We start from the raw sequence: 15,064 nt of genomic DNA on the forward strand, positions 1-15,064 counted from the left end.
TAAAGCGCTGCAGTTGACTGGAAGAGGGAGTGTGGAGGTACGCACACATACGGACAGGTGTGTTAGATGTGAAAATCCCCTGGGTTCTGAGCATCAGTGCGACACCTTATTATACCCTGATGGTGACGGAGTGACAGACACTGTGAGAATACGGGGTTGAATACATGTCACTACTTCAAACCCCATCTAATACATATTCATTTCATTTGATGGACCCTTCCCCCGCCTTCTTCACTCCCTCACTGAAGTACTTCACACAAGTCATCTATAAGATTCAAGGTGTGTGTATGAGACTGTGCAGTGTGTTTATGCACTTGTGTGTGTTTGTGTAAGCGTAGGCAGCTTGGTATTTCAGTTTTGCTTGTGCATGCACCTGCACTAGTGTGCATGTGTGCGTGTCACTGTGAACAGCTATGTACACACGTCAGTGTGAATGTGTGTGTATGCACATTTCATAGTACACATTTGCCAGGGTGTGCTCAAAGATAAATTTGACGGAGAGAAAGAGAGAAAAGGGACCACTGAGAGTCCTGCATGGGTCAGGTGTTGAGTAACCATAAAAAAGGTTTGAAAAAGTTTGAAAAGGAATATATCAATATGATTTACTAAAAACATTCAGGCAGAGGCTGACAATAAAAATTCTGACAAAATGGGGAATAAAAGTGGATGTGCAGTACTTTTAACATCTGAATCAGATAATAGCACAAAGCCTAATCAGCTGCCAGCCATCTTTAATGCAAACTTTGACACGCAAGTGTCAAAGTGTCTGCGTCTCATCATTTTGATGAGACGCAGACAGCAGACAGTGATGCAGTTAAGCTTAAGCTGGACATTTAAGGGAAAAAAGTTGTGATCAGAGAGTAAGAATATCGTCGTCAGTGGCTTTTTTGCTTGTAAAAGGTTCCAAAAAAGTCTTTGACAGCTGCAAGCCAGGCACATATTCTCTGAGGAAACACACTGACAGCTGCTGTGCCTGTTGACAGATACTTTCCCAAGAACACAACAGGAAAATGGGAGGACAAACTGGCCATAACCCAGTTAGAGGTGAAAACTGTGTTCCAGGACATCAGATAGTTTGAAGCTGAGCATGGTTATAGATTCAGCGAGCTGGCGCGGGGCTGATTGGCATGGCTGCCTATGCTGACTGTGTGAACGCTCAGCAACTGCTTGATTCAACAATTGTATCAGGCAGACTTACAAAATAAACATAGGCTGTCTGATGAGAGCTGAGGATTGAGTTGACTGAGAGCAACGGGCAGTTATTTTGCGTATGTGGACAGATTATTATTACCAAAAAAATGGTTTATGTTTGTACCACATTACATCGACAATAAGTGGGAGCGGCCTGAGCGAGTGCTTTGCGTATCTAAATGAGACAAGACAGTATTCAAACAGCAGATAATGTCAGACCAGCCATCCTGCAAGTGCTTTGGAAATACAATCAGATTTTTTCTCTGGCAGAGGTACAAACATTGTCACAGCCCTGCAAATTGTGGCCTGTGTGTTTAACCACGTGAGGTCACAGAACTTTTATTAATGGATCAGGGAGACTCGATCCCAGCACTGAGCTTTGCGGGTGCAGGTTTGCAAAAGTTTTGGGACTCTGGTGTGACTGCAGAAATAAATATATTTATGTGTGTGCATCATCTCAAAAGAGGTAAAAGAAGGGTTGCTGTTGTCTCTGGGGATCCAGTAAGGGAGAAGCTCCAAAACAGTAAACGTGGTCTTTTATTCCAACCAGCCGGCCCTGCTGGAGTAAAATATGCCCCAAACCAGCGGTGTCACACCTCTTTGGCTTGTGATACTAAAAAAAACAGAGCTGTTTACTTATAGACCTTTGCTAGAGGTTGTCTAATGTTGAATTTCCACAGACCTGGGTTCAGAAATTCAACAAGCTACCAGACCAAGTGTTTCAAATTCATCCTCAAAGCCAGTTAGAACTGTTGTGGTCCTGCTTGACAGCGTACTCTCAACCGGCACTGGTCCCGCTCAGAATACAGCACGCTGTGATTCTAACCAGAGGGAAGGCTCAGTTTTTAGTACATTTCGTCTCTAGTGTCACTGAAGTGTTCCTGTGTGTATTTTGCTATATCAGCCTGTTGTATAGCCATACTGCATGTGTGTTTGCTTAATGCTGTGACAAACTGAACATCTCCTGCTACAAATTCATATTTGTTTATTTGCCCCACAACGGGGAAATTGCAGAACTTCTAGATGTGATGCAGCTAAAATTGAGAAGCAACGACAGGAAAAGTAATGTTTTTATCACAGAGTGTTGTTAGTTGTGCTATTGTCCAATAAAAAACAAACAAAAAAAACAAAAAAAACAAACCAGAAACAGACAACATGAAGTGTTAGACTGCAGTTTTAAGACCAAACAGTCTGCCTTAAAACTGCATAATGGGCCACATTGTTAAAGTATGATCTAAGCCAACTCCTTTGTGGAGCAGGTTAATTTGTTTAAATACTCACCAATCACCAAGATATATATGTTTCTAATACCCTTAAACTACATTTTATAACCTTGGACATCTGGGCCATTCATGACAAACAACTTGTTGAATGTCAACACTTTTCTTCTGGACATGTGTTGTTTTTCCAGATCCCGTATGTGTTGGCGTCCCTGCTGTAGCAGTATAACAATCTCTGTCAAATGAATGCGAGTGAGAAAGGCCCCTTAGTCTGTCCACGGCATTACTCCAGTTTATGCAAACCAGTGTATCTCCAGCATGTCACCAAGGGGAGCAAACGGGAACAGCAGGGCTTGAGTGGGCCCATTCCTACCAGTGTGAGAAAAATGGTATACGAGTAGTTCAACCAAAACATGGATTTGTCTCTTTTTCGTTAAATAGTTCTCAGAGGCCTGAAAAGGTAAAATTTTCAAATTCTCCAAAAAGCAAAGACCAGAGTAAAGTGCCTATTTTTTTCTCAGCATAAATGCATCTTTTGAGAAGTCTAGGTTGGTAATAACTGTCCAAAAATACTAAAAGGTTGGAGAAATTCTTCAGCAACTAGCTGCTATCCTGTCCCTGTAAGATTTCTTAAGGCAAAAATGGTTTTAAAAGACAAATCCCATCATTTGTTATTTTAATGGAGTGTTTTAAATATATAGCACAGAGATCAAAGAAGGTTGCAAGCCAGCAAGCGGTCTAACACGTCCTGTTGCTGGTTGTGTCGACCAGAGCGCTGGCGCAAAGTGACAGTTTCTGTCAGCGGCTTTCCCGGAGAGGAGGTGAATGAGCAGAGACGGAGGACGGAGGGGAAGGAGGGTAAGTGCTCAGGGTGTACTGTGCATCCCAGTAATGTTTGACAGCCTCCTTTTTCTATTCTCATTTTTACGTAACAAGATGAAGACACACTTTACAGCCAGTTTTTGTTGAGCTGTTCAACTGAGTAACTACTCAGACTCAGAATATATATAGATACACACACATTGGAATTAGAAGTATTTGCAGTGGAATATTGTACAATAGTGCAGTAATGTGCAAACGTTCATGAGGTTGTCAGGGGGCTTATGGGGAGATCTGGGAGACAGCCTGGGGGAAGAAACTGTTTTTAAATCGGGTGGTTTTGGCGAACAGAGCTCTGCAGCGCATACCAGAAGGAAGCAGCCTGAACAGTTTGTGTCGGGGTGTGAGGGGTCTGCAGAGGTGGTACCGGGCCGGACCTGTAAAGGTCGGCCCCAGTGAGCTTCTCTGCAGACCTTATAGTCTGTTGCAGTCTGACAGTTGATGTCAGTGGATTTTAGGAGGAACCCTGATATTCACTGACATCTCCACAGTGTTGAACGGATTAAGGGGGGGTCTGACCACACCAGACGACCAGTCGGTCCACCTCGTGCCAATACACAGATCCATCACCACCCTGGATGAGACCGATGACCATTGTGTTGTCTGCAAACTCTATGGAATAGCCAGATGGTAGGGTAAAGCCCACTCACTCTAAGGTGCTGAAATCTGAAAACAAGAGTTTTAATCAACTAGGAACTGAGCCTTTTAAAAAAAACTCAGTTACGGGCCCCTTACACTCTAAGCGTTGATATATCGAAATGAGTTTTAGTTGCATTACGTCAAATGCCACAGGAGTTGTAGTTTACCTTAGTTTAGCTAAAAGTTGAAACAAATGAATTTTGAGTTCTGAGTTTTAACCACTGTCATTCAGTGACTGACGAAGCTGCCCCTGAGCTTCTTTCTCCTTCCCAGAGAGAAGGCAGATTAAAATCCAGCCTGTTTTTTCACTCTGTGTTTTTTGCCACAAAAATGGATCTGAAAGTGCTGGTGTGGCTGCACTTCAGTCAAAGAGAGGGAGACAGTTTACTCCCAGTAATACTTCATATATTTAACTGCAGTGACAGTGTTCAGAGCACACACACAGGCTCAACAGCTGAGGAGAGTTTCTGTCGCTCCAATCCAGCCGTCAAATCTTTTCAATTTGAAATTAACTTGAAGTTTATGATCAATAGTTCCTCCATTTTCTTCGCCCTTTTTTTTAAGCGCAATGAGCCTTTCAAAACTGTCAATCACTGGCAAGATCTGCTTTGATTCAGACTCTTCTCGGGGTCAATATTACTTTAGTGTCAGAGTGACTAGCCGTACTTTGAAAGCACCACAGTGGTTTCACTGGCACAAATCAGCATGCACACATGAGCAGACAATCCACCTTCATTAAATCTCTTTTCTTTTTTGAAAAGGTCTGATGTTATTTAGGCTTTGATGAAAGACAGGTCTGTGTTTCTTTGTGGGGCACAAACCCACAAACTGGTGAATAAGCTCATTCTGTGGAATAATTGTTGCATTCCAAAGAAAGAAAGTTGAGAGAAAGCAGCCTTAAGCCTATTATTAGCCATATGGAGGGTGCTACAGGCCTGGCTGGTTAGAGAGGGAAACGCATTGCTGGATAGGTGCCAAAACCTCGAGGAGATAGCAAGAGACATTCCTTGCTTTTAATTAAGAGTTTAATACTGAGACTGCTATTAGTGATTAGTATGTAATTAAAAGCTGTAGCAGTGTTTCACATACAAGTTTAATTAGATTTAATTTGAAAAATATTTTTTAATTTTTTTATTCCATAAGCCATGTACTGTATTTAAGCTCACATTAGCCCAAGATGCTTTTATGTTGCAGAACTGAAAGTCTGACTTATTTAGTGGAAGAGTGTCAGTCCAAAGATGACGACAATGTGTCATCCTTTCATCATTTTTATACTGTGTGCAAAATTATTTCACGACAAGGCTGTTGTGAGACGTAGTGTTATGGACAAAATCATTACACTTGTTGACAATTTGGTTTAGTCATATTTAAAAAAAAAAAAAAAAAAAAAAAAAAAATTCATGATTGAGAATATCTATGATCCTGTAACACCATAAACTGTTTTCTACCTTCATATTTTACCTGTAAATAAAAGTGCTTTGCCTTACCATAGTTTATTATTTAGTGTACCAAAGTGATCATGCGAGTTTTACTTTTTATTTAAAATTTTGGATACCTTTAGATACTTACAGAAATGTACTAAGACACTACATTCTGTCAAATTTCTATTTACAAAAGGTTAATTAGATTGGTTCAGCTCTGATAGCAAAGAATGAGAAATATTTTTGAGTCAAGTTTGATTTTTCTTCAATGAAATCTATACTGTGTGCATTATATATGAGATATTTCGAACACAATGTCACAAGGGAGACTGACCTTGAGACACACACAAGCGCACAAAATGGACAGCAAAATGGTCTGCACAACATGTAAACTGGAATTGCTGGTATCAGTTCTGTGTATCTTATGTAGTGACATATACAGCAGAGGAGGAAAACAAAGAGGTGAGATTCAATAAAACAAACAGCTGTGGCATTTTCACAGTCACTAATTTCAGACTATGGATAACAGAGTTAAAAAGAAACAGACACGTAAGAAGGCAGCTGCATCCATGAGTCTAACCCTGGGCCCACATGTAAAACATCTAGAGCACAGAAACACATACATGTGGATACCTTTCAGACGCACAGACACAGTGCACATTGTTTCCTCCAGATTTTCTGTAGACTGTCTCAAAGCTGAATCACGTCTGAATTTTCACCACAGATATAAACTCAGGAGCCTCAGTTCAACTCAAGCTAAATAACAACTTCCAGCAGCCAATGACAACAGCCTTTCTCCAAACATCTAACTACACTTGACACTGTGCACTAACCTCCACTGTTCTCAGCCGCAGATCCCCCACAGAGCACACAGGAGAGGATGGGAGCCAGAATAATGGCCCAGTGCTGATTCATATCAGGTGATTGTCTGTGGCGTGGTGTTCAGCCAAAGGCCAAAGGCCAATGCGGTTGCACTGTCCTTTACAACGTCACATTAGGCTTTGGTAATTTGCAGGCAATTAGCCTGGCTGCATGGGCGCTAGCCTGAGGCAACGGGGGTCGCAAGGGAGCTGGTTAGTTAGCACAGACTGTAAAAAAACCATTTGGTGAAGGTACAGGTCTTGACTGTATTTCTCAAGTGGTAAATAATGCGAGAGCTGTCATTTCAATAATATAATGTTGAGACATGATTTAAGCAGCATCTAGCATGATTAAAATCACAGTGAACAGAATGGAGCAGAAAAGAATACAGATTCATATGTACATTATCATGTTATCAAACTAATTAATGGTCTTTAAAATGACCCCAATCTCCCAGAGTCAAATGGGATGTTTTTAGGTTGTAAGTAGTGTAAAACTGACTGACCTGTGCGTTATGGACAAAAAATTTTGATCCCAATAACAATAAATATCCCAATATAGTATTTTTTCTTAAAATTATACATACATGCACATGAAATGAATGTTTTACCTTTTCGCCTTTTATTTATAAAACATACTTGTTTGATGTGTTTTTTTTCTTTTCATCACTGTGGTTTTGAGGTAATGGTAGTGTTTAGTTGCATTTTAACGCTTTCTCTGTACTGTTCTTCATGCCTCGCCTTTAAGTGATAGAAATGATTAGACAGGTTTGAGTTGCTAATAACGACTTTCCGTTGTCTGGTCAGTGTTTGACTTTTTAAATCCAAACCAAATCCAAACAATTTAATTCTGGTTCCCCCTTTTCGGTACCAATTCCTCGTTGGGCTCTGTTGGTTCTGTTTCCACTGGGCTCTCTGCCATCTTGTCTACATCCATGTTCCCCTAGCAGTGCGGTAGATGAGTCCTTGTGGGTGACATAAAAATGCTACCTCAAAGCAGTAGCGCTGCTGCAGTTGTATTAGCTGAGCTAACACAGTAGCCTGCACGTTAAAATTACGATATAAACGATAGAGGATTAAATTGAACGGTAGACATTTTTATATCGCACTACGATATATATAGTAATATCTCACAGCACTACTGTTGTGCATGTCTTTGGACTGTGGGAGGACCTAGGTGTAGCCCACACAGACAGGGAGAACGTTAAACTCCAAACAGGAAGGCCTAAGACTCCAGGTTGGGCGGTAACATGCCAACCACTAATCAACTCATAACTTTATACAGTAAAAATAAAAGGAAAGGTCCACCGAGGTCAAAAACATTTCAGTAAGACATAAAAACAGTGGAAAACAAACGATAGCAGAAAAAAATGAACACAATAGACTTCAAAATGCTGAAATTACATAAAATGAAACCTAATTAAGACAAAACATAAAACATTAAGAAAACAATACTGTAGGCGATGTGTTGAAGGTCAGTTCTTAGAGAAAAGTCCTGACTGGAAATCCTCAAAACGGTAAGAACTGATTTCATTACTGATGACTCACAGTTACAAACTGACGTGATTAGAGACAAAGACAGACGGCAGGAAAGAAAAGGTCCTGAGTGGCTTTGGTCTCTGACTGCGCTGTGAGCTGTGGTAAAGGGGGACCCTGAAGTGGAGGGACACGTGGGTGTGAAGGGACTGTAGAGGGCATTGGAAATTAGAGCAGCGCAGAGTGCAGGACACAGACAGAGCGGGGAGGCTGGTGGAAAAGATAATGTAGGATAGATAATGCTGGTCCAGATGTACAAATAGTGCTACACTGCTGCAGGTTGATGCAACACTGTTTGCATTGGACTCCAGTTTATGCTTTTCTTTAAAAACGGCTTACATGGTTTAATTTCACAACTTTTGGCCTTATTTGATAGGACAGCTTGAAAAGTGACAGGAAATGGGAGAGAGAGTGCAGGAAACGAAATGTGGCAAATGACACCGGCGGAAACCAACCCAGCGTTGCCAATAAGAACCTGGTAGCCTCCTGTTTACGGGGCGTGCTCTACCCACGACGCCATCAGCACCCCATGTTGCTTTGTTTTGTTAATGATTTCAAAGCTCCTCCGCTGCTCTGGAGGAAGCTTCTCATCATGACTTCTCAGATGAAAAGAGCTCTCAATATTCATACCGGCCTAAGACACAAAAGCCTCCTGAGCTTGGAAAGAGCCACGATTATAACAGCTAACCAGACGGGCCATTTAAAGCATTTGAAAGCGTGTGTGCATGTGTTTTCAAATGCTGTGAGCATGTGGTCTTCAACCAGTTTATGAATTAGTGTGATTTCTAAGGATGGAATCTGATGAACATGTGATTGTGTGTGTGTGTGTGTGTGTGTGTGTGTGTCTGTGTGTGCTGAGTGTGTGATGTCCTGGTTTCAACTCTGCCATTCCTGCACTCTCGCATTATCATACAGAGCAGACGGAGTGCGTGTGCTGGGTTGTAAAACTCTCCTCTGCTCTCTGACGCCCCATGCCCCCCCCCTCGCCCCCTCATCTCCTCTCCTGCTGAGCTTCCCGTGTGTAATCAGCAGACTGCTCACGTACACTGCCTACCTGAGTGGGAGTCTCTCCGAATGGCGTACCAGCTTATGCGATGTGTGTGTGTACACGTGTATGTGTGGTGGAGGGTGAAAGAAGCAAAACCACGGACCAAGTATGAGACATATTTTGAAAGCTCAACCGTTCACTTTGGGTCTACACATTTAAAAAATAGAATTTCAAAGTGTGTACAATGAACGTGTACATGTGCGAGCCAACCATGTCTACAAAAATGGCAGCCAGACAATCTCTGTGTCTGTGTCCTACTGTGTACAGCTGACAGCAATCACCTGAACTGGAATGAACCAGACTTATGTAACTTTCTCTGTGACTGCCATGGCTGGTATAAAACAAGCCCCACTGTGTTCAGTTGGGTCATCCAGGAATCAAAACTCTGCAGCCTTTTCTCAGAGAGTAGCTCAGACACGTGACAGATGCGCTACCTTGAAAAACTGCATGGTGCCTAATTCGTTACACGACGTGCTTCAAAAAATGTTGGTTCATACTCAGGGCAGTTATCATGGAAATATTTCTTATCAACAAATCTGTGCAAAATTCCGCTGTCAGTAGAAGAAAAGATAAACTCAATGAGACCATTGTTAAAAATCTTAGGGTCCCAGCGTTCAGTCTAAAAATTTTACTTTTACAAACACTATCATATGTTTAAATACTTTGTTGCTGTGTATTGTTCTGTACCTCTGGCCTAAGTGAAAAGCAGGACTTCATCGGTTTATGCATCTTGCTAACCTGTACTGATATCAGAGACAAATGCTGGAACATGTAAAAATAAAACCACAATGCCATCAGTATAGTGCTTTAATGATGCTACTAGAATGCAGCCGCACACACAAATCAATGAATCTAGAAGTGCAATTATAGGATACTAAAACATCCTGGCATTCAAATAAGACCAGGAGGAAAAAGCAACCATGAGCTGCAGTGAAAGAAAGCATGAATGGTCTAAATAACCCCTATCCTCTCTCAGAAAACGAATTGATTGAATTCTTCATGCAGGTAAGACGCTCTGCCAACACAACCTGGCTTGGATCGTAACCTTTTTGTCTCCATTTTTGGCGTGCATCTCCACTCAGGGAATAGTGTGTTGAAGATTATAGACAGAACAAACACAGGTCTGTGAAAAGCAAAAAAGAAGATAGGAGAGGAGTGAGTGACTAAGGGAGTAAAGGAGAGAGGAGGAGGGGTGGTGGTGGTGGTTGAGTGCAAGTGCTTGGGAGATGAAGAGAGAGAGTGAAAGAGGGAGAAATAATGAGAGAAGAAGAAAAATGTTCTTGCTCTCAGAGAGATGAATTGGTTGATAGTTTGCAGACAGTCTTTTCAATGTGTCAGTGGAAGGACTATATCCATCCTCTTCTTCGCTAATAAGGTAGAGAATCCCCAAGACACAACCATAGGGATCTATTCATTTGTCTCCAATAACGCAGCCACCTTGCTGCTCATATTAACCAGGATTTGCATAGCTACATTTACATAGGGATTCAATAATGTCATCTGAATGAGACGAAATCCAGCTGTCAATCATTCCCGGTTCACTAAAAGGTTTCTGTGCTCTTTGAGGCAACCGCGGGATCAGATTTTTGCATCTTGAGCCAAAGCAATGGGGTTAGAGTTTGATAGCGTCTTATCACATTTGAACCAAGTATCAAATCCGATTTCTTTTAAATCCCTTATCAAATCTGGGTTTAGCTTTCAACATTTGTAAGTTATTAATAAACTCAAAGATTGCACTGAGCTCTGTAATCACTTTTTGTTGGGTGGGAAAGCAGGACCATTATGAGTAGCTGCCTAAATATGAAGATGAGCACAATGAAACCCTGACATAATAGTTGCCCCTTTTTTACTTGTCACCTCCTTTATTTATTTTAAACTACTTCTTCAAAAGCAATTACTTCAGTACTTTTATTTCAAGTTTGGATATAAATGTAAAAGTACAGCTGCCCTTTTGCGCCAGACTTAAATTGGGTTTGGTTTAAAAGTACCTGAACAAAATACAGACAGACACATAGACTTTGTCCAAAATGTAATCAACCCAACTAGACCCAGAGCATGATCCAATCAGCTAAAAGGAAATCAGGGCCCACAGAAAGAAATATGATAATATCGAATAAAAATGAATATCAGTGGAAGCTATTACAAAAATAAGGCTTTCTGCAAGCCTTAAAGATTGAATTACAAACATAAATAAAAGGCATATTTACACTTCCTGCACAAACAACTATTTCAAAACATCTGTGTTGTTTAATAAAATGAACTTGCATTCACATATTCTACTGACATCCTAAAATATTTTCTCTCCCTGTGAGATTCTCATATCACAGCTGGAGAACACCTGGATCTTTCAGATCCAACAGTATTATGTCCTCCTAAAACCCTCACACAAGGATATTACATTTTGGGTTTCCTTCGCCGTTATACCTAATTTTGCTTAGCTTAGACCTGTGAACATCATTCATGGACACTTGTGTCTGTCATCTTGTGGTCATCAAAGCACATTACAATGATCAGTGTACAATCAAAATGGCCAACAAGTTCCACCAACATGCATCAAAACAGTCGATCCACAGACCAGGTGAAGCCAAAAATGCTTCTGTCAGTAGAATTGTATACTAATGTTAACTTTAACTTTAAAAAAAAAAAAAAAAAAATCACTGGGCTTTTTTTTCCTCCATGTCCTTTGAGCAAGACCCTAAATCTGGTTTATTTAGTGGTTTATTTCTGATGTCTTACCTTCCAGCCACTGCCTGCCTCTCGGTAGTAGGGGAAGTTGTCACAGATCCACTGGTAGATCTCACTGAGGGTCATCCGTTTGCGTGGTGAGCCGTTGATGGCAAAGGTGATGAGACTAGCATAGCTGTAGGGCGGTTTACCATCTCTGTGCTGTGCTACTTCCTCTTGATCCAGCGTCGTTCCGGGATCCAGATGGACGATCTTCTTGCCGGGCCCATGGCTGTGGTGGTGGCCATGCTGATGGTGCCCGTGGTGGTGGCTGTGATGGTGTCCTGTGTCTGCCTTTTGGATGGCTGCCCTCATGCTGAGCTGGGGGAGCCAGTCCATTGAGGTCAGGCTACTCTCCAGCTCAGAGGTCATGGTCCTTGAAGGACAAGGGGTCAAAAGGGAAAGTTGAGAGGCTCAGCGACGTGGCGTATGCAGGACCTCCCGTTTGCCTCACTGAATGGGTGCTGTGCAGCAGCCTTGGCTCAAGTCTGGAAAAGCAGGAGGTTTGTTTACTACACCTATTCATCTCTTAGTTGGAGCAGAAAGCACATTTGGCAGGGACACGCAGATGTTAACTTGCACATTAGAGTGTAGCCGTTTATAATTGGAAAACTAAATATTTTGGAGCATTAAACAATCTTTAACACTGCATATAAATATGATCTTCCATATGAGTTCTGGAAATGAAAAAAAAAAAGTTTATATAAAAAACTGTTTTCATCCATTAATTACACAGTGAGGAGTAAAGTAGTGTGGGGGAATAGATGTGTGGAGTGTCTTACTTTTGCCATTCCTTTCCATCTTTCCCTGGGCCAAACCATCTGGGGAAGTCACCGACGTGAGAGGTAAAGTCCTTCGCTCGTGCATGTTCACTAGTTCTTCATTTAGCCACCGCAATGGCTGCTGCTGCAAACGCACAAACACAAAACCACACAAGACGGTGAGCTTGCTCTGCCAGACTGCCCTCATAAGATATTAATATCGCACAACCGCTCAACTGGCCTCGGCATCTGTCCAACCCAATTAAAACTCTTTCTCTCTCTCTGTTCGGTCTATCTGGATTGCCTTTCACTCTCATTCCCTCCAAAGTGGAAATGGCGATTGGATCTGCGGAGTGACTAAAAGCTGGGGAATTGTTTTCACAAGTGCCTGCCAAATGGGGGGGAACAGCTCGGGAGGAATTCCAACCCTCTAGAGGAGCTGAGACTCATCCCCTTTCCTTCCATGTGTAACCCCCCCCCCACACACACACACTACGTTTTCACTCTCTGACTCTCGACGTGCCTCACTCTCCTGTCAATTCCATGCCCCCCCATCAGTATCTCAGATCCTTCACAGACAAGCACAAATAATGAAAAACTTGGTAGCTATTTGTAAAACGGCGCTGAACGCAAAAATGTGTCCCCAGTGGAAGTGGAATAGGGACTCCTTTTTTTTTATTTCCCTTTCTTTTTTTCTTTTTTGTAGCGTAGGCTTCTGCAAATAGTTTAACCATGATTCAGCACAAATCAAAGAAAATTACATGAGAAATTGTTCTACATGTCATTCAGTCCTGGAGCATTCATGGATTTGTCACCACTGGGCTGAAATGTCATGCAACTGAAGATGTTGCATCCATCCCACACGATTCAACAAAGAAAATTACCTTGTTTATTGTTATGTGCTCTCATAAGACAAACATGCTGGCATGGAGATGCCTGGCATGCAGGCATCTCTGCCTGTGAAGTGTCAAAGTGAGGGTGAAGTTCTGTAAAACACTAATAATGGCTTGATGATTTCGGCCTCCTGAAAATATGAAAATCTATGTATAAACCTTCAGCTACCATCCCAAGCAGTAACCTTCGTATGTCCTTGAACAACAAAGAGCCTATAGGCCCACGCATTTTCCACTTGAGCTCACTGTATATAATCAAGGTGGGAGAACATCAATGCGCCTGCCTTCCAGGAGGAACACAAACCCCTCAGTCTCCCTTTCCACCTATTCCCAGGGAGAGTCCGATACACCAGGATGAAACGGCAGAAGGGAAATAATCAGCTCGAGCGAGAAAAAAAACTCGCTTAATTACAAGTAGAATAAAGCCCAAATGCTTAGCAGCATACCAAGCACGCCAAGTGATGGGACTAGAGCAAGGAAAGAGGAACCGAGAGAAGAGATGAGGCCTCTTTCACAACACCATCCCCATCTCCTCTTCAATGCCCTGCAACTGTGAGAGAAGCCGCAGCCAACCCCCCTCTTCCAAATCCCAGGAAGCCATCTTAATTAGTGCACCCCCCCCCCCCAAAGGGAAGGTAGCATAGCTAGTTGTAGTGGTGGTGGGTAGATGGGGATGGGGGTGTTGACACACAAGATACGGAACAACAAGTACTTATTTTCCCCTCATTAAAAAGACGCGCAAGCTGCAAACCAGCCTGCCACAAGCCCCAACCTGCTGCGCCGCAGTAGCTGTTTTTGTTGAGAAGTTTAGGAGCGTGGGCTAGCTGTTTGGCGGCATGGTGTAGCTTTCCACCACTGGCCTGGTGAAGCGCTGGGATGATGAGTAATAGAGGAGAGCAGAGAGAGAGAGAAGAGGAGGGGCATGACTTGGCTGCTGGGGAGAGGGGCCCTGCTTGGCGGGTAGACGCAACCAATTACCTAGTCGACTCAGTCAACTGGTCCCACAGTGACTGGGCTAACCTCAGCACTGTGTCTTTTGTTCCTGATATCTCCTGTGTTTCGCATCAGCCTCAGAGGCCCACATGGTACCAGGGGAGGAAAAGGATGACTACAGAGCAGACAGCTTACACAGGATAGTATATCGCCTCTTATCTTGGGACTATCTGTTTTCTATAGAAATACATTGTACTGTATGCATAGAGTGCCAAACTCTCTGAACTGGGAGCTGCATAAGACAGATAGTTTTAACACTAGGTAAAGGTTTATGGTTGTTTTACTGTAATGAAACCACAATAAATATGATGTAACCAACAGCCGGCAAGAAAATAAACCCTTCTATGAATTTTCATCTTTTCTGATGTGCCTTATTTTCAAACTTTGCAGCTCAGAGTTATACATACAGACTGGAAACCAACACTTACTTCCTGGAGACGACAACATCATACTTAGGACCAGATCGGTATGAGAAGTGTCTGCTTATGATGTCATGAGGAGAAAAAAAAAAACTTTTCAGCCACCTCTATAGCAACGTCCCAAAGACTAATGGAAAACTGCTGAGCACACTGGCTGCTAATCTGAAGAAATTCAAATCTGTGTGATTGCTAAAAGTGTATCAATTACGTGCTACCCTAGAAAAGGTATGTTGATTTTTAACACTCTACTTTTCTAATTAATTTATAATTAAAATCATAAATGGGAAAAAAATTGATGAAACCTCATTAAGAAAACTAATTAGATTTGAACGTCCTTGTTCTATGTGACAATTCCAGAATACATTTTTTAAAATTATCTGTGTTACCTCATAAACATGATTAACTGCATAGCTAGTGACCAGATACAGCAAATTCAATGGACTTCAGACAGTTGTCCCTGAAAAGGGTTGAACTAATTGT

At 42.0% G+C, this 15,064-nt stretch overlaps 1 protein-coding gene across 2 annotated transcripts in view; it reads right to left on the reverse strand.

Annotated features, from left to right (window-relative positions):
* Nucleotides 1-15,064, reverse strand: part of LOC115046311 (forkhead box protein J3-like) — a 52,424-nt gene that overhangs the window by 32,153 nt on the left and 5,207 nt on the right. For both annotated transcript variants that reach the window (XM_029506602.1, XM_029506601.1), the window contains exons 2-3: nt 12,301-12,424; nt 11,531-12,006 (exon numbers count right to left, since the gene is read on the reverse strand). In XM_029506602.1, the coding sequence (XP_029362462.1) occupies nt 11,531-11,890 (360 nt within the window). In that variant the 5' untranslated portion in view covers nt 11,891-12,006; nt 12,301-12,424. The remainder of the gene's footprint in view (nt 1-11,530; nt 12,007-12,300; nt 12,425-15,064) is intronic.

The sequence above is a fragment of the Echeneis naucrates genome, chromosome 7 (genome assembly GCF_900963305.1).
Source record: "Echeneis naucrates chromosome 7, fEcheNa1.1, whole genome shotgun sequence".
Classification (NCBI taxonomy): Eukaryota; Metazoa; Chordata; class Actinopteri; order Carangiformes; family Echeneidae; genus Echeneis; species Echeneis naucrates.